The 18925-nt window shown below is 46.2% G+C and overlaps 1 protein-coding gene across 4 annotated transcripts in view; it reads left to right on the top strand.

The window, feature by feature from the left end:
• The first annotated feature begins 7632 nt into the window (after positions 1 to 7632).
• Positions 7633 to 18925, top strand: part of LOC100273926 (CW7) — a 51685-nt gene continuing 40392 nt past the window's right edge. For 3 of the 4 annotated variants that reach the window (XR_004856023.1, XR_004856024.1, XM_008669828.3), the window contains exons 1-3: positions 7633 to 8338; positions 17133 to 17325; positions 17442 to 17516. Coding sequence is in view for 2 of the 4 variants with exons in the window: in XM_008669828.3 (XP_008668050.1) it covers positions 8241 to 8338; positions 17133 to 17325; positions 17442 to 17516 (366 nt within the window). In the remaining 2 variants the exon portion in view is untranslated. The remainder of the gene's footprint in view (positions 8339 to 17132; positions 17326 to 17441; positions 17517 to 18925) is intronic. The other variant, NM_001148318.1, reaches the window with a different exon arrangement.

Genomic DNA, 18925 nt, shown 5'->3' on the forward strand with positions numbered 1-18925 from the left:
TACATCCTAAGGCTTCTTCGTTAATTCCACCAAAGAGAATGGCTCCTGGCTGGTAGCCACAGGATATAGCATACTTCTGCAGGTCCTCTTTCTCAGCCTTGGATAATTCTTGACCAATTATATTTTGAAAATTGAAGCCTTTTTCTTCCGAAATATCTTCGGCAATTTCCTTCCCTTTTTCAGGCACTGTGGCCAGGACTTCTTCTGCAGAAGCAGCAGTCCCCTCCACAGCCAAATCCAAGAGCACTTTATCGATAGCAGATAATGTACTCTCCAGGTTGGTAGCTTCGGCAGAAGCAGCAACTTCGGCATCTGGTGTTACTTTTGACGCTGAGGCCGGTGGTGGCGTTTCCTCAATAGCTTGCATAACAGTAACAATCCTTCGCTTTTTTGGCCCAACCGCCTTCTTCGCTGTCGAAGGCTCGTCCTTCTTCTGTAAGAGCTCCGTCAGTTGCGGCCCCAGTGGACTTAGCAGCTTGATAGGTAAGGATTCGGTCATTACCTTTAAAATTTCTTGTACTTTGGCAGCAGAAGGTGTCGAAGGAGCTTCCTCTTCTATCTCAGCCATCTCCAGCTCTGGAGTTGCATTTTTTTCTCTTCTTCGAGGTTGCCACCTTCGGCTTAGGGCTGGATTTTCTCTTTTTCAAAGTTTTTTCGTCTTCTTTTACCATCCTAGCAGCTTGTCTGCTCATAACACTGACAACTCTTTTTCTCTTTGGCCCTTCGGCACCCTTGCTTAGTCGTTCATAGTCAGGGTATTCAAAGTTTAAAGCATCCATTACCCGATTCAACCTTCGTTTTGGTCGGGTGCCGAAGGCTGCTGTCATCAGTTGATCTTCTTTTTTAGTATAATTGCCCAAAATTTCGTTGCACATAGCCTCAATCATTTCTAGCCACTCTTGGCAAGGCTCTTTGAATTGTTTCTCAAACTTGAAGCGATAGGGCAACCGAACAAGTTCATTCTTCTTCTTTGCTCCCTTCAGCTTTGGCATACTCCATTCACTCAACGTTGGAAATACCCTGTTGGCCAGGTATTCTTGCACTAGATCTCTAGTGCTGATGTGTTCAGCCACCACCCTGAATTCTGCTACAGCTTGTTGGCATGGTGACCCCGATGTCATGCGGCACAAGGGCCTAATCAGTCCGAAGCTTAAACTCAGTGGGCTCATGACCATCGTCTTCAACTTCTCCATTTTCTTCTCATCGGCCTTGATATAGAACCACTCGCTTTTCCAGCCGGTTGGCCACTTGGTGTGATAGCTGAGCACCGGAGCCTTTGTATCCTTGCGATACATGAAGTTATAACAGCCAAAATTTTCATGTAGCCCGTCTTCTCTGGCCTTTGTTTGGTAATGTAGCTCATGCACTCGGCAAAAAGCTTCGGCATTTGGGTCCATCCCTTGGCTTCGAAGGGCCCAGATAAAAATGCTGAGCCTAACAATGGCGTTAGGGGTCAGCTGATGAAGAAAGATTTCATAATTATCCAAAACTTCCCCAATCATCTCGTTCAAGGGAAACCGCAATCCTGCTCTGAAAAAACTTTTGTAAACCACTACTTCGTCATCTTTCGGTTTTGGAGTGGTTTCTTCTCTGGCAAAACGAATAAGCTTCTTTTTAGCTTCTCCGAAATAACCCAGCTTCATCATCATGGGCACATCAGCCTCAGACACAGTAGATTTTTCAAAATCTAAGTGGCTGGGCTTTGATGGGATCAGAGTGTTATAGTCTTCCTCTTCTTCATCAACATTCTCTTCTTCGACATCAGCTTGTTCAGCTTCGGCAGTAGGTGCACCTTCGTCAATAACTTCCTCCATCACAACCAATCCCGATTGTGTCATGACTTCGGCCTCCTCTCCTTCACGGATCAGCCTTGCAGTCGAGCGTACTCTGTCCATCTGATGATGAATTTTTTGCAGTTCTTACGAAGTTAATGATTTTTACAGTTTTAACGAAGCTCTTTCTTTTACCGAAGCTAAATCAAGATGATGCTTTGCTCAAGAATGCAGTGAAAAAGCTTTGGCTATGGTTAAATTTTTCAATAGCACAACAATGCAATGGCAATGAATGTTGTGGTAACTTCACACCTACCCGTCTGTTTATATAGTGCTGCAGGTGGGAAGGTGAATCGCCAAGTTGCCCGCACCCGCTGAACAGTTACCCGCACCCGCTGAACGGTGGACCACTCGGCGCTTGGGACGTGAATCGACAGACCGTGCGTACCCGCCGCATGGTGGGCCACCTCACACTCGGAATATTTTAATCGTTTCTCGTCAACGAGCTCATGGAAGGTGTTTTTCGGACCTTCGGCATTCCGAAGCCTTGGAGATTTTTCACGGATCAAGCTCGTTACGAAAAACGATCTAGCACCACGAAGGGGCTACTATTGGGGGTCTACTTCGTCGCCGAAGGTCCTTTAAGAAGAAACACCTTTGGAAGATCAGCACATAAGCAAATATAGCGCGAAGGTACACGCCGAAGCTACCATCCAGGGAGCTTTGGCATAGCGACATGCCTTCAAATGAAGGGCTGCACCGACTTAAAGAGGAAAAGACCAATCGACCCATAGTAATTTCTGTCATGATTGTAACTAGTTGTAATTGACATAAATGTAATTTTGATCGGGCTGCGTCCCGTGCCTATAAATAGGTGAACAGTACACCTGCACTGTTCACGCTGGCTTGTATTCGCTCGTGCGTCACGCTTGGACTTATACCTTCAGTCAAGCCGAAGGTACAAATGTAATTCAATATTGTTCTTATTCATTAATGATAATATAATAAAGATATATCAATGATGTCATATGATTATCCATGTTATTTCTCATGTTTCATATGCTTCTTCTATTAACATACACTGTGACGATGAAGGTATGTCCTTCATGACCTTCGTCCGAAGATCGTTATATCCTAAGGGAAATAACCCTTCGAAGGACGAAGGGCATTAACCATTAACCTCTTTTTGTGTTGCCTTGTTCTTAATTCATAGCATTTGCGAACAAGTCTCCAACACCACTAAAGTAAACTAGAACTCGTCGTAGTCCTGGAACTCCTCAAAGTCCTCCATGTTGCTAGCTTCACCTCCTGAGCACTGAGTACAGTGGCGACAACCTGGGGTGGGGTGGTTTGTAAAGCAAGGGTGAGTACACATCAACGTACTCAGCAAATGTCCCATTTGGCTACAGTGGACTAGCTGTATGTGGTGTTAAGGTTAAGCGGTTGCTTTTAGTTGGTCAAGTTTTATTGCTATAAGTAGAGCCAAATTTTAGTAATAACCTAGTTATTACCTAGGAGTACTCCCTCCAAGAGAAAATACCAGAGATCAAATTATAACCATCATTACTAGTCATCATCATAAAAGTAACCAAAGTTCTTCTAATCGAAGAGGATCCCAAGGCTGCTCTTAACTGAGAGCACGGCTGATATACCAGTTTCTAACACTCTGCAGAGGTTGCACATTTACCCAGAAGCCGTGATTCCCATTCTACCCGGGGTTCTAGCCTCCCCATTGATCACTACCAAGGTGACCTAGCAGGGTCTCACTATTTAGCCTTTACAAAGATTTCCCAGAGGTCATAGCCGCCCGTTAGGTTTCTCTAGTTTGATAAACACAGTACATCTCCCTAGAGGAAGGGTGACTAACAAAACCAAATCAAAGAACCTCTGCAACCAGCCTCGGCAGAGCAAGTACTGTGCCCGGACCCCATTGACGGCCCTACGGTGAAGCCAACTACTCCTCTGGTTCCTCTAATTAATCAGCTAAGGGCATCCCATTCCACCCTCATGGTTGCACTATTATCTCGGGTTGTCACTCCCCAAACAGGTCCTTACGTAGAGGCACTCAGGAAACAGCTTGAGCCCCCTAAAGTAACCACAAGAACCTCATCGAGATAACATCATCGTATCATAAAAGATCACATCATGTTCATTGATTAAGTTGAAGAAGTGGCATAAGCTAACCATGATTAACCCAAAAAGGTAAACAAGGGTAAGGTAAATACAAACTAGTCAATCCTTAAGTTTCAATAATGTAATGCGGGACAGTGAATTGTAAAGTAAAGTAGGACATGATAGGTCTGAGGACACTTGCCTTCACCAAGTTGTTGCTCAGAGGGATCTTCGACAACACACTCAGGAACCACGAGCTGCTCGTTGTCTAAGTAAAGCGAGAATACATTCAATACATTTGAAAGGTAAAAATGAACATCACATCACACATGTACAAACATTGGCACACAACTCAAAAAGGTATAGTATTAAGTACAGGGGAATGAGATCAAGTTATAAAATAGACTAATCCTAATTGGGGGGATTGATTACTCCCTAAGTGTTGGAACATAGCTCAAAAAGGTTAAGTAGTAATTAAACAAAGAAAAGGTTAAATTATAAGATGAACTACTCTCATTTAGGAATTTGATTATCCTTTAAGTGTTATCCATCATTACATACCTAATTCTATTTATGCCATTAAGACCTAAAGGTTAAACCAAAAATGAATTCATGTAATGCATGTCACTAATCTCACAAGATTAAATATATTTTAACTCCTAGGGCTTTCATTTTATTTATTTTATTAAATAAATAAACTAACATATACATTGATCCTATAATTCTAAGTGTAAAATTAAAGTATACAGATTATAGTTGGTCATATTTTATTTGAACAGAGAATAATCTTGTGAACATTTTGCAATTTGAACCACTAAATTTAGAGTTCATATGAAAAAGATATGAAATACATAAGTTTTGAAGTTTAAAATATGAAATTAGGGCTAAATCTGTGATTAAATGAAAGTCCAGGGGCTAATTAAAAGAAACCTGGGACCTATGCACTAGAACAGAGGACAGCGGGTTGATTTCCTAACACCGGGGGGGGCTCTTAAGCAAAACTCACACGCGAAGGGGTACGGGGTAATCTCAGCCATCAGATCAGAGATCAGCGGCCAGATTAGATCGCGCGGGTGTGGGCGCGCAGACGTGGCTGACAAGCGGGGCTAGGGCGTCAGCGGGTCAGGGTGGGCTGACCAGCCGGGCCCAGAGGCAGAGACGCGGGGGAGGGGGGAAGAGAGAGACGGTTGGATCCAAATCGGAGGGCTGGGATTAGATCCGTTCGGGTTAAGTCTAAACCGCCCGATCTCGGACGAACGATCGAGATCTAACGACCAAGGGCGGATAAGGGCGCGGTGGCGCCGCTCGGTCCCGTGGCGAGAACTCGCCGGAGATGAGAAGGCCGGCCACGGCAGGGCACTAGAGGCTCGGGGACTAGCTTAGGCGCAATCAGGGCGGTCTGGCGGACTCGGCCATGGCCTTCACACCGGCGCGGGGGCACTAGAGAGCGCTGCACACGACGAGGCGGGCTAACGGCGGCGCGGGGCAACTCCGGCGAACAATCGCACACTAAACATGGCAGCAATGGCCAAATTAAGGGCACGAGCACGTTGCTCACCTCGAGCAGAAGCGCTGGCGTCGCGAAGCAACGACGAAGGCGCAAGGGCTCGACAGGGCGATGGTGGCGGAGCTCCGACTGCACAGGAGGAACTCCGGTGAGCGCGGACCGGACGCAATAGGGAGGGAAAGGGCACATCGAAGGGTGTCCCAAGCAGCTGGAAGTAAGGCAGAGCTCACCGTGGCACTGGACGGGGCACGGGCGCGACGACGGTCACGGAATAGGCAGCGGTCGACAGCGAGCGATGGCGGAGCTCCCTGCACGCGTGGGCAGAGCGAGAGAGAGGGCGAGAGGGTTGGGCAGAGGGCGCAAATGAGAGAGGAGAGGTGGGCGAGCAGGGCGCGAGGCTCAAAAGGGGCGCGGGGGCACGGACGTGGCCAGAGAACGCGCGGTCGTGGACGTGTCCACGGCGGGGAGATCGTGGGCGGGAGGTTGAGGACGAGCTGACAGGTGGGGACGGCGGGACAGAGAGAGAGAGTGGGCACGAGGTGGGGAAAGAACGACGCTGACAGCTCTGGCCCACGGGGCAGAGAGAGGGGGGGGGGAGAGGGCGCGTTGGCAAGACAGGCTGACAGGCAGGGTCCGCCTGTCAGCGCGGGCGGGCGCGGGCGCGCGCGCAAGGTGGGCCGACTTGGGCTAACTGGGCTAGATTGGCTTTTTCTATTTCCAGGGAATTTATATTTGCTTTTCTATTTATTTTCTCTAGGGTTTTCAATTCAAATTCAAATCAAGTTTCAAATTCAAACCAAATCAAGTATATGCAACAATTCAAAGAATATTTAGACTCAATATGATTCAACATTCCATGACTCATAGGTTTTGGACAAAATAAAATAAATAATCCTTCACTAATACCAATAACTCTAATTAAAAGAAAAAAGAGAGGGAGAAAACTAGAGAGAGAGTGAAGCTAGAGTGAGATAGAGGAGAGTAACACCTGAATTTGGATGATCATAAGAAAGAAATTTTATACCCCCAAATTCAGGGTGTTACAGAATTGCTCCACCTACGAAGTTGCTTCATCTTTGTACTTTCACATTGTACTTTGTAAAGCAGAAGGTACAATTCTAATCATTTCTGATAATAAAAAAATAAAGAAGAGTAATATATATTTGAGATGAGTTATTTATTACACTTGTATGCTTTGATCATTTCATCTATTGTTTATCTCTCTAACTTCCTCCTTTTAATTAACCTCTCTAAGAAGTCTTAATTAAAGGGTGAAGAAGGAGGTTAATTTATTTGTGTTGCCTTATTTTTGATATCCTCTAGGAGTTAAAAGAAAGTGACCAACAAGGACGGTCCGCCTAGGGTGAGTTGCTCAAGGTGGTTAGCTCATTTTGGGCCTTAGTAGTATGTAAGAGAACAATGGCCTTATAGAGACTCTTTTGAGGAGTATAGGCGTGTGTTTGGATTTGCCCAACTAGATGTACATTGATTGGAATAGTCCTCCTCCTCGGATATTGATACTACTTGTTGTATCACTACCATCTTAGTTAATACAATTAGAACTAGATGATGATGATGAGGCTATTACCAGATCATGGAATATGCTCTAATTATCTACCACATGCTTGAATGTAGTTCATGAGCTTAACTAGAATGGTTAAGTAATGAACTTGAATACCAAAAACTTTGAATACAAGGATGCACTATTAGTAATGCTTTCCTAGAAGTTCAACAAATGGCAAACTAATTTGACAAGACATATTTTTTAGAGTCAGGAGACCACTCTCACCTAGCCAAGTAAATTTTGATTAGTACATTGTGTACTTAGGGTTTTCCTCTGCTACAGGTAGAAGGTGGATACTAAAACTAACTGATGTTGTGTGGAACCTCCTTGTAGGTGCGAAGAAGATCGTTCTGCTATGATGGTAGTAGTTTTATTCGTATACCTCTAAATATTTGTATAAATTTTCAAAACTGTTTCACTCTTGTTGCTATCAAAATGATCTTTTTGCAATTTTTTATTTTTGAGATCAGTTTTGTAATAGTTCTGATTTTGTGTCCTTATGATGTATAAAGTGGTTAAGAATATTGTAATATTTATTCATTTCTTTATGATCCTTATAAGAACATGGATTTTTGAGTTCTTCTACCGAATTTAACCTTGTCGTTTCTATGTTTAATGTAAAATAGTTGATAAGTATATTTGAGATTAGTTAAATTGGACAATTCTATCGCCCCATTTCGTCTAAGGTTTAATTTTGAACAATTTTAAATGATAATGGAAATTTTGTATTTCGATTCAAGTACGGTCTACCATTGTACCTTGTGTCCTTGTATGGTTCTCATTGTTTTGCAATTAAAAACATTTGGTCAAAGATGCGGTTATTGGGCTAGGCTCCCTCGGCCAGTCCACGGGACTAGTTGGGCTGAATTCTCGTATGAGGTTGGTTAGTTTTGCTCTTAATCTACGTGGATTATGTGGGATTGAGTGGTTTTAAATTCCAAACAAATCAATTTACTAGTTTGAAAACTCTATTTTTCTAAAATATTTCTATTTTTCTAAAAAAAATTAATTAATTTTATTTGATAAAATAGAAATTTCTTTAAAAAAATGAAATTTCTAAACTAGTCCTTATAATTTTTTAATCTCATCCAATGGTACAGTAGTGGCCGATGTGGCCGGATTCTCGTCAGATCGGACTTGGTTCCTACAACTTTTTCGGCCTGGCCAACCGTGCTGTGCAGGAGAGCAGTGCAGAGGAGAGCGAGGAGGCGTGCGATTGCTTGCTTTGCTTCCGAGTTTCGACACGCGTGCCCAGGAATCGGTCGGATTCCCCAATCCCGTCACCATGGCCGCGCCGCCTTCTCCTTCGTCCCGCTCCCCGTCGAGCGAGGTTGCCGTCCACAGATTCAGCGGCACCTTGGATGTATCATCATCGCCCTCAAGGTATGTGCGCGATGTGAACCCCTCCTTATGGTCTTCCTTCCTCCTTATGGCCGCTCCTGTCTCCACGCCACGGCTGCGGGGAGAGAGAGAAGCAGCGAAGGTGCGGAATTGCGGAAACCAAAATTAGCCTATCAAGCATTGTACTGTGGTCTGTGGAGATGAGTTAAATTTAGCTTATGATCCGAATCGTTCATTCCGAGGCTGAATAGGAGCAAGCATTTCATGGAATCAACGAGAAACTTTTTTTTAGATAATGGAAAAAATTAGTTCCGGCCTTCTGCATATGCTTGCATACAGCCTCGGAATTCTAGCATTAAAAATCACTAAGACATTGCAATTCTAGCATTAAACCGCCATCCATATCTTGCAAAAATCTCCATAGCTACCACCTCCAAAGAGCGACACACATCGTTTATTTCCTGACGAGCCTCTTCTTTCTGCATCAATCTCCAAAATCTAAACCAGTAGGTTCCCCTAAAAATGATCTGCATAATAGACTGTAATTGTTTATTGTTAAAAACATCATTTCGGCAAAGCCATAATGACCAAAATATAGCTGCCACTCCTATCATCAGTCTTTTTTTTGTGCGCGTTTCCTTTGCTAGTTTGCCAAGATCCTATTATGTGATTAATATTAGCAGGCCTATCTATTTTAAGAGCAATAAAAACTCGGGCAATATAGCAATCGAAAAAAAGGTGTTGGATATTCTCATTCTGATCACATGAATACATGAATTTAGCAATATAGCAATAGAGCGACAATCAACGAGAAACATGAATACCTAAGCTTGCTAATTCCACACCTATAGTGATTGACTTCAATTGCTGCTGTTGTTTCATTCGAGTTTATACTACAGTGGGTTCGTAATTACTAGGGATTACCTGTCTATACAATCTGTGGTGGCTGGTGGGTCGCCCCCTTTGCAACCTAACATGCATGCATATGATTTTGGTCCCAGATTCTAGCATTATATATCATTAGTAAATCTATTTGGCTATATGAAGATGGAAATCAAAATAACCTATGTGTCCCATGTACTTGTGCTCACCTATTGTGACATGCACAAGTTAATCTGTTCTATAAGTCTGTCAAAGACTTACAGTCATCTAAGTCATACTTGGTCTAACAATCAGGCTTCACCCCACCATGGTTAAACTTGACAGAGTTTTATACACAGTGGATAATGCTCTTCTTCAAAGAGCTAAGAGCAGCATCAAATGATTCTGACCACTGCCCCCTTCTCCTGGTCCTGGGCTTGAAAGATAACAAGTCCAGCAGACGCAGATTTCATCTTGAGGCTTTCTGGCCGAAGATTGAGGGCTTTCTTGAGGCAGTCAAGTTTGCTTGGCAATCTGTACCAGTTCAAAACTGCCCTTTCTTGACCCTTGATTCAAAATCGAAAGCTACAGCTAAGGAGCTGTAGGCTTGGAGCGCTATGAAAGTGGGACAATGGCCTGTTTGGTTCAGCTTTTTTCTGACCAGCTATTTGAGAATCTGACTGTGGAGAGAATCTGAGTATCGTGGAGATTAGATGAAGATGAAGTGGTCCAAAGGGTTCAGAATTTAGAAAGCGATGGATTCCTACTATCGTGATGACTCGACCGATTCTGTGTTCATGTTGATTTTGGACGGTTTTTACCAAAGCGATTCTTATAGAAGCGGGCTGAAAAGCTGAGGCGTTTGGCAGTCCGCAGCAGCTTTTGGTGGCCAAAATCTGAAAAAAAGCTCAAACAAATAGGGGCTCTTCCCAGCTTGCTTTAGCCGGGAGGTGCTTCATCAGATTGAGATAGCTCAAGATGGTTGCTCTTTATCTCCGGCGGAATTATGGCTTAAAACAATCTCAAGAAGCATTCTCTTGCCCTTTCTTCACTCAACAGGACCATCACTAGATAGAGATAAAAATTTGGTTAGCTACGGGAAGGGGATGCTAATACTAAGCTGTTTCTCATGCATTCTCGATATCAGAAAGAGAAAAAAAAATAATTGCCAAGCTGGTCTATAATGATGAGCCATGAAGCTAAAGCAGATTTGGTTGACGAATTCTATGACACCTTGCTGGGGCATAGCAGTGATAGAAATCTCACTATCAACCTGGAGCAGTTGGGAATTCCAAACCATGATTTGGCTGCCTTGGATGAGCCCTTCTCACAGAAGGAAGTGCGGGACACTGTCAAGCAGCTTCCTTCCAACAAGGCCCTGGGACTTTACGGGAAGGTTATATAAACTTTGCTGAGATTTTTTTTTCTCGAAAGCGCAGGAGAACTGCGCGATATTATATTAAAGAAGAAAGGACAATTACAGAAGAAAATAAAAGAGGCGCCTATGGCGGCCAGTAACAGGCATACAGAAACCCATCCATGTCTAAAGAAGAACCTAACACAAATAACCACAATGCTAGCTAACTAGCAGGGATGCCTGGAATGGGGGCGGTGAGCAAAGACAACTTTTTTGCACCAGCCATCTCCCATAGGTGAACCTCCAACTCAACTCTTCTAATAGCATCAGCAATACTGGGGTTCTTATTATCAAAAACACATCCATTGCGTTGCTTCCATAAGGTCCAAACTCCCAGGATGACTAGAGAATTGAGGCCGTCCTTTGCAATTCCAGAGACTTTGATACATAACTTTCTCCACCATTCAAGAAAAGCACTATCCTCAGATTGGGGGGCAAGAAACTGCAGGTTCACTTGAAGAAGCAATTTAAACCAGAATTCACGAGCAAAAACACATCCAATCAACATATGGTCCAAGGTTTCTTGATCCTGGTCTCATAGTGGACATCTCTCTGGATGGTCCATACCCCTTTTCTGCAGTCTATCTGCCGTCCAAACCTTCCTGTGTGCGACCAACCACATAAAAAACTTGGTTTTTGGAGGAGCCCAAGATTTCCATATTCTATGAAAAGGCTCAAACTCAGAAGATCCCAAAAAGAAACCCCTATATGCTTCCTTTGAGGAGAACTTTCCGTTTGCAGCTAGACGGAAGAAATGTTTGTCTTCAACTTGAGGTCTCAAAACAATTGAGTCAATTAAATCCCACAAAATGAGAAATTCATTGATAATTCCAACCGAAAGAGCTCCTTGAATGTCAGAAATCCAGCTCTGATTAGAGATAGCATCCACCACTGTTCTCTTGCTAACCCGTCTCTTAGGGATGATCCCAAATAATCGAGGGACAATCTCTGCAATTCTGTGACCCGATAACCACCTATCGGTCCAGAAATAGGTTGTAGCCCCATTACCAAGCTCAGTTTGCATAGCCATGGAGAAGAAATCTTTTACCTTTTTAGGAACCTGGATAGCAAGAGAGGCCCACGGGCGAGATGGCTCAGTTTTAGCCAGCCAAAGCCATCTCATTCTAAGAGACCAAGCAAGTTCTTTCATGCTGGAAATGCCTAGACCACCCAATTCGCGAGGCCTACAAACAATTCCCCAAGCCACGTGACAGTGGCCACCTTTTACATCTCTTCGACCACGCCACAGAAAACCTCGACGAATCTTATCAATGGCTTTAAGGGCCCAAGCTGGAAGGTCAACAGCCATGGCCAAGTAGATCACCATCCCTGTGAGGACATGCTGGACGTGCACCTTGCGACCAGCTTTAGTCAATAACTCAGCCTTCCATCCGGAGAGTTGATTTGCAATCTTGTCAATGATGGGTTGTACTTGGATTTTCGAAAGCTTTTTAATGGCAAGCGGTAAACCCAGATAGCGGCAAGGGAATTCAGCTAACTCACAAGGCAACATGTTCTGCAGCAAAGCAAGGTCCTGATCACCACATCTAATAGGGTACACGCTGCTTTTCTGAACATTCGTTCGTAAACCCTGGCGGTTGTCATCACTGTTTTTGGTAATATGGAAGTTGTGTCTGCCAATGATATTGCGGCACCCCTGGCGTCACGTCTGGAGGTTGATGAAGGATCCCTGGTTATTAGGCAGCTTTCTACTTCTTCGTTCCTGCTGGTGCTGCCTTCAGATGGATTGGTGCAACAATTGTGTGGAAGATGGGCAATTGTGCGTGCTAATTCCTTCTCACTTTCTTGCAAAAGATGGTCACGCCTGATGAATTCCTCTGGAAGCACCCTTGCTCAGTTGTTAGAAGTTGAACTGGTTGGCATCCCTGTACATGCCTGGGAAGTACCCACCGTGGAGAGTTTGCTCAGCCCTTTTGCATGGTTAGAGAGTGTGCATGAAGATACCCTGCAACTAAGAGATCTCAGCAGCTTCCGTTGTTCTGTTTGGTGTCTGGACCCTGTCAGCATACCTCCTGCTAGAGATCTTTGGGTTGTTGAGCCCAATAACTTTGCTGCAATAACTTTGCTGGGATATTATTAAGCAAGAAGTTATGGCTGCGATTCTGGCTGTTGGGAGCAGGAATTTCATGAATTTTCATGTGCTTAATATTTAATACTTCATACATTACTCTTATACCGAAGAAAGAGGGTGCCAATCAAGTGAAGGATTTCAGGCCAATTTGCCTTGTGCATAGTTTTGCCAAGTTGATAAATTTTTTTTGGCTAACCGGCTAGCCAGCAGACTGCAAGATGTGGTTTCTCACAACCAAAATTCCTTCATAAAAGGCTATTTTATCCAAGATAATTATATGATGGTGCAACAAACAGGTCGATTCCTCCAGCAGTAAAAACAACCCCGTTTGCCCTCAAACTTGACATCTCCAAGGCCTTCGACTCGGTTTCATGGCCCTTCCTACTTGAAGTCTTGCACCACTTGGGGTTTGGACAGATATGGCGGGATGCTATCGGTGGGCTGTTAAGGACTTCTTCGACTCAAGTTATGCTTAATGGGTGTCCGGCGCAGCTCATTCATCATTGGAGGGGGATGAGACAAGGTGGCCCACTTTCCCCAATGCTATCCATTTTGATTATGGATGTCCTTGGCTATTTGATTACGAAGGCTAAACAAGGTGGTCTGTTTTAGCCTTTAGCAATCGGGTGGTGCAGCATGTTTTTCTCTCTATGCTGATGACGTTGTTGTCTTTCTCCGACCAGCAGCTGCGGAGATTAATGCTACCTTGGATATCTTACACCTATTTGGGGAGGCCTCAAGTTTGCGAACTAATGTCCAAAAATGCAGTGTGTATCCCTTAAGATGTGGTGAGTGGTGACCAAGATCTGATTTTACTGCAAGATATGCTGCCCCGTGAGGTTGCTGAGTTTCCCTGTCACTACTTGGGTCTTCCTTTGGCCATCAAAAAGCTAACTAAAGATTAGGTCCAACCGGCTATGATAAATTGCCAACATGTTGTCAGGATGGAAGGCCGATTTGATGACTAGAGTTGGTCGAAAAATACATGTTCAGTTTGTGGTCATAGGGATGGTCATTTATCTGGCTATGGCTGTGGATTTACCTGTTAGACTGTGTGTGTGGGCCGGCACCACTATTGGGTTGCTGGCCCATTAGGGTTAGGGTCTCCTGTGAGTCTATATATTGTAACTCCTTCTCTATGCAATACAATCAATCTTCAAAGGCCAATATGGTATCAGATTAGGGTTTCCTTCCTCCAACCCAACACTGCCGCCGGCCCTCCCCTCCCCTTCCACCCCAACAGCCGCCGACCCTGCTCCAACGTCACCGCCCCCGAGAGTTCCCTCCCGGGGGCGGCCACCAACCCAGCCGCCGACCCTCCCCTAGATCTGGCCTCCTCCTCCTCAGATCTGGTCGCCGGCATTCCCTCTCCTCTGGCGGGCGCGGTCCCGGCCTCCCCCACCTTCCCCGCTCGCGGCGCGGGCGCGGCTGTCTGCCCCGCTGTCGGCCTCTAGCGGTCACTGCCTTCCCCACTCGTGTCGCGGGCGCGGCCGTCTGTCCCGCCGCCGGCCTCTGGCGGTACAGCCGCCCCTCCCAGTTGGCGCACGGAGGCGCGACCGCGGCCTCAGCCCCCCTTCCCCGACCACGGCGCGACGACACCTCCCCACCGACCACCTCTCCATCTCCTTCCTCGCGCCGCCGCCCCAACCCCCGATGGTTTAGATCTGCCCCTGCCAGGGCTAGTCCCTACCGTCGGGCCTTCGCTGCGGGCGTCCCGCTCGTCGGCAGTCGCCTTCGACCGCGCCAGCCACCTCTGCGCTAGCCCAGCCCCCCCGCAGCTGCCGTCAGCAGCGCGCTGCCTGGACGCCTCCAGCTGCGTTGTCGGCTGCGCCTAGGGATGGACGCCTCACTAGCAGTGGCGGCGCCTGTGCTCACTCGCCAACGCCCCCGCCACTAGGTCGTGCCTACCTGCGCCTGCTCTGACCGGCGATGCCCTGGCCGCCGTGCTCTCCTCGGCGCGCCACTGGCTGTCGTGCTTCTTCCTCCCTTCCCACGTTGACGCGCCAGCAGTCCCCCCTAACTTCGAGCTTCTGCCGTCGCTGGCGTCAACCCTTCCTGCCAGGTCCGGCGTAGGCCCCTGCCCGACTGGACCCACCCCGTCACTCAGCCCCTTCATCACCGCCATCGTTGGTTTCGTCGCTGCTGCGACCTTCCTGGCCGGATCCATGTTGCTTCGGCCTTCCTGACTAGATCCGCCGTCCCTTTGGTCGGACCGCCGTCTCCAGGCTGGATCCGTCGCTATCGTGGCCTTCCCGACCGGATTCGCCGTTACCCGTTTATTTTGCCGCGGGCGCGACCACCATGACCGGCGCTGCCGCCGGCCTCCCTGGCGGGGCTCCTCGACGTCCGACTGATCGAAGAAGCAAGAAGGTCGGTCTGCTGGTGCTCTTTTGTTGTGTCGCCCTGTCGACCGTTGACGCTCGAACGTACACCCCTCCCAAAGAATAGGCTACTGCTGCGTGTCTCCCGACCATGACCACCTCGACTTCGGCTAACTTGGCATTCATGGGCTATCGTCTTCTTGGAGTCCACATCGGTCTCTACTCCAGCCGCAACATTCGCACCCTCACGACGCTGCGACTGCGGGGGGATTTCAACCCGTCGGCTCCTACCTTCGGCTTCAACCCGTCGGTTCCTACCTTCGGCTTCTACTCCAGTCTTATCATGTGTGGTGCCCCCGTTGCGACTGCGGGGTGATGTTAGACTGTATGTGTGGGCCGACAACACTGTTGGGCTGCCGACCCATTAGGGTTAGGGTCTCCTGTGAGTGTATATATTGTAACCCGTTCTCTATGCAATACAATCAATCTTCAAAGGCCAATATTACCGACTTGGGCTCTTAAGGCTATTGATAAGACACGACGAGGCTTCCTTTGGCGTGGGCGAAAGGATGCAAAGGGAGGGGAGTATTGTCATGTGGCCTGCAATAAAGTGTGCCGTCCCCTTCAGTTGGGTGGCCTTGGTATTTCCAGCCTAAGGGAACTCTCATGGGCTCTCAGGATGTGGTGGCTATGCCTAGCAAAAATGGAACCTGACCATCCATTGGTTTCCTTGGCAATTCAAGTTCCTAGCAAGGAGAAGGATTTATTTGCGGTGGCAATGCAAACTGAAACCATCGATGGTGCTACAACTCTTTTTTTGGACTGATCGGTGGCTGATTGGTCTTAGAATTGTGGATCTTACCCCTTGACTCATTGTAACCATCTCCAGATGGCTGCCAAGTGGATGGTGATGGAGGGGCTCTCAAACCAAAGCTAGATTTCGGACATTCAAGGGGCTCTCATAGTCAGGGGCTATTGCAGAGTTTCTTAATGTGTGGGATCTGATAGGTTTGTTTCAGCTTAGGCCAGGCTTTGCAGATGCACACTTCTTTCGCCTTGCTGCTAATGGTAAGTGTTCAGCCAAAGCTGTCTATGAAGGTTTCTTCCTTGGGTCGATAGAGTTTGAGCCCTACCACAGAACTTGGAAAACTTGGGCTCCTCCCAAATGTAAATTCTTCATGTGGCTGATTGCCCATCAAAGGGTGCGGACATCAGACTCTTTGCATAAAAGAGGCATGTACATCCTAGTAGATGTCCTTTATGTGATCAAGAGCAGACATTAGATCATTTGCTGGTCGGCTGTGTTTTTTCTTGGGATTTTTGGTTCAAATTGCTGGATCAAATTAATCTTCAGAACTTGGCCCCACAGTCAGGTGCAGGGACCTTCATGAAGTAGTGGAGATGGATTAGTAAACAGGTTTCCGGCTTGGCACGGGAGGGTCCTAACTTTTTTTTTAAAAAAAACCGCAGGAGAACTGCGCCTCAATATATTAAGAAGAAGAGATAAGTCCAGATCAAAGAGACCTGGACAGATTACAAGGCCTCCTCAGGGAGGCCAGAAACACAGGAAACTGAAAAAATCCATCAAACTCAACCTACAACTCCCTAGTCTCCAGGAATTAGGAACAGTTGTGTTACGCCGAGGGTCCTAACTTCCTTATCTTCCTCGGCGTGTGGACCCTGTGAAAGCATAGGAACAGTTGTGTTTTTGATAGAGACAATCCCAGCATGGATGTAGCTATTTGGAAAGCTGGACAGGGATTAGAGCTTTGGAAGATGGCTGGAGCTAGGAGTCTGTCTCTCCTGACCAGCCCTATCCCTGGGCTGCAGGACCTTTAGTTGTTCCCTGGTCGTATCCTTTTGCGTATGCTCGTTTCAGGCTACTATAAGGTGTGCTCCGCTTTGTACTGGTCCTGTTGGTTCACAACTCTTTCTTTCTACTTAATACAATGATGCACTGTTCTCCTACGCGTTCGAGAAGGAAAACAAATGTCATTTATCCAGCTTGAGTAATTACTTAGGTTCATGCTCTGTTTATATATTTTTCATTCTCATGATTTCTGGGGCAGATTTAACAAGCTACCCAATACTAAACAAGAAAAGTTGTTGAACAATCTTCTCTTTTTTATGCTGCTCTTTTTTCAGGACCGAGTTGTTGAGCATGGTGAAGAAGCACTCACATTTGATTGGGTGGACGATTATTGGTGCCGAGGATGATGCATCAGATGTGGGAATGGATGATAAATTCTGGCATGAAATGCTTGACCTATTCTTTGTGCGTGGCAGGCAATCAAAAAGAAGTGAAGAGGATGACCTTGTCTTCTTTGTTAATAACATGGTAGGTAATCACTATTGTTTTTGCTGATTTAGTTCTTATTCTTTCTTAATAGATCACTGTTCTTTGAAAATCCACTACTCTCATTGTCATATTTATGTTACTTGGTGTTGATGCAGAAATTGCATGGTTATGGTTTCAATGATAACATGGAAGATCCACCTCCCTTTTTTGTACGGAGATGGGCTCCCACGGTAAAAGAAGAAATACCTTGTCTATGCTTCAGATCAGCTGATATCTAATGCTTATGACTTAGTTGCAGTAGATTCAAGAAAATATTTTATGTTTCTTGCTCTTCATTTGTTTTTTTAGTGGCATTATATGTTAGTTCATTTTGTTGGTTACTATGAAAAGGTGTGCGAAAGGGCCTCTAGCGTAATGGTTAAGGCTTCCGAGTAGCACCTCCAGGTCCCGGGTTCGATGCCCCTCGTGGGCGAATTTCTGGCTTGGTTAAAAAAATCCCCTTGCTGTCACCCGCGCGCTCCTGGGTTACGTCCTGCGCGCCACCCTCCGGATGGGCCGTTGCAGAGTGGGCGGTGATGGCCCACTAGTGATGGGGCAACAGGGTTCGGGGATTTTCTCGGTCGGGATCATGTTTCGGTCTCTTCTTAATATAATACCGGGTGGACGGTCTTTCCCTCCTGGCCGAGTATTTTTACTACGAAAAAGGTGCGCCTCAGTGTTTCTATGTATGTTTTTCCCTGACTGAAAGTTTCACTGCATATCCTTCATTCTTGTTAGTTTCTAAGTTTACTTGAGTAATGCAGTGTTTTCATTTTCTTTTCTTTCACTAACATAATACTAGTGCTGCATGCCAAATGTGTAAAATTAGTTAAGAATTTGCACTGAAAAGTGAACTTATGGCATGAACATTGTAGAAGGATAGGAGATTGGAGAAGACACCACACACTGCAGTGAGGTGATGACGTTCATATATATAGCCAATGTGGCTGAGTGTACATGGCAGGTGCCAATCACAGTACATGGCAGGTGCCAATCACAGTACATGGCAGGTGCCAATCACAATACATGGCAGGTGCTAATCACACTGATTGTGGACTTGCCTAATATGAACTTGCCTAATATACACTTGCTATATATATCTATCAGCCTCCCGCAGTCGAAGCGTCAGGATTCCGGATGCAAAGACTGGATCGGAAATCCTCAAATAGCTGAATTGGCAGGCCTTTAGTCATGATATCAGCGAATTGATACTTGGACGGCACATGGAGAACTCGGACCTCACCGAGAGCCACCTTCTCACGGACGAAGTGGATGTCAATCTCGATGTGCTTGGTACGGCGGTGATGGACCGGGTTGGCTGTCATGTAGACGGCGCTGATGTTGTCACAGTAAACGACTGTGGCGACCTTCAAGGGAAGATGAAGTTCCTGAAGGAGTTGTCGAAGCCAACAGCATTCTGCGACCACATGAGCAACAGCCCTGTACTCGGCCTCCGCACTGGACCGTGACACGGTGGTTTGCCGTTTGGAGGACCAGGAAATCAAATTGTCGCCGAGGAAGACACAGAAGCCTGATGTGGAGCGACGAGAGTCTGGGCACCCAGCCCAGTCAGCATCGGAGTATGCAATCAGCTTGTCGA

The sequence above is a fragment of the Zea mays genome, chromosome 1 (assembly GCF_902167145.1).
Source record: "Zea mays cultivar B73 chromosome 1, Zm-B73-REFERENCE-NAM-5.0, whole genome shotgun sequence".
In the NCBI taxonomy this organism is placed as follows: Eukaryota; Viridiplantae; Streptophyta; class Magnoliopsida; order Poales; family Poaceae; genus Zea; species Zea mays.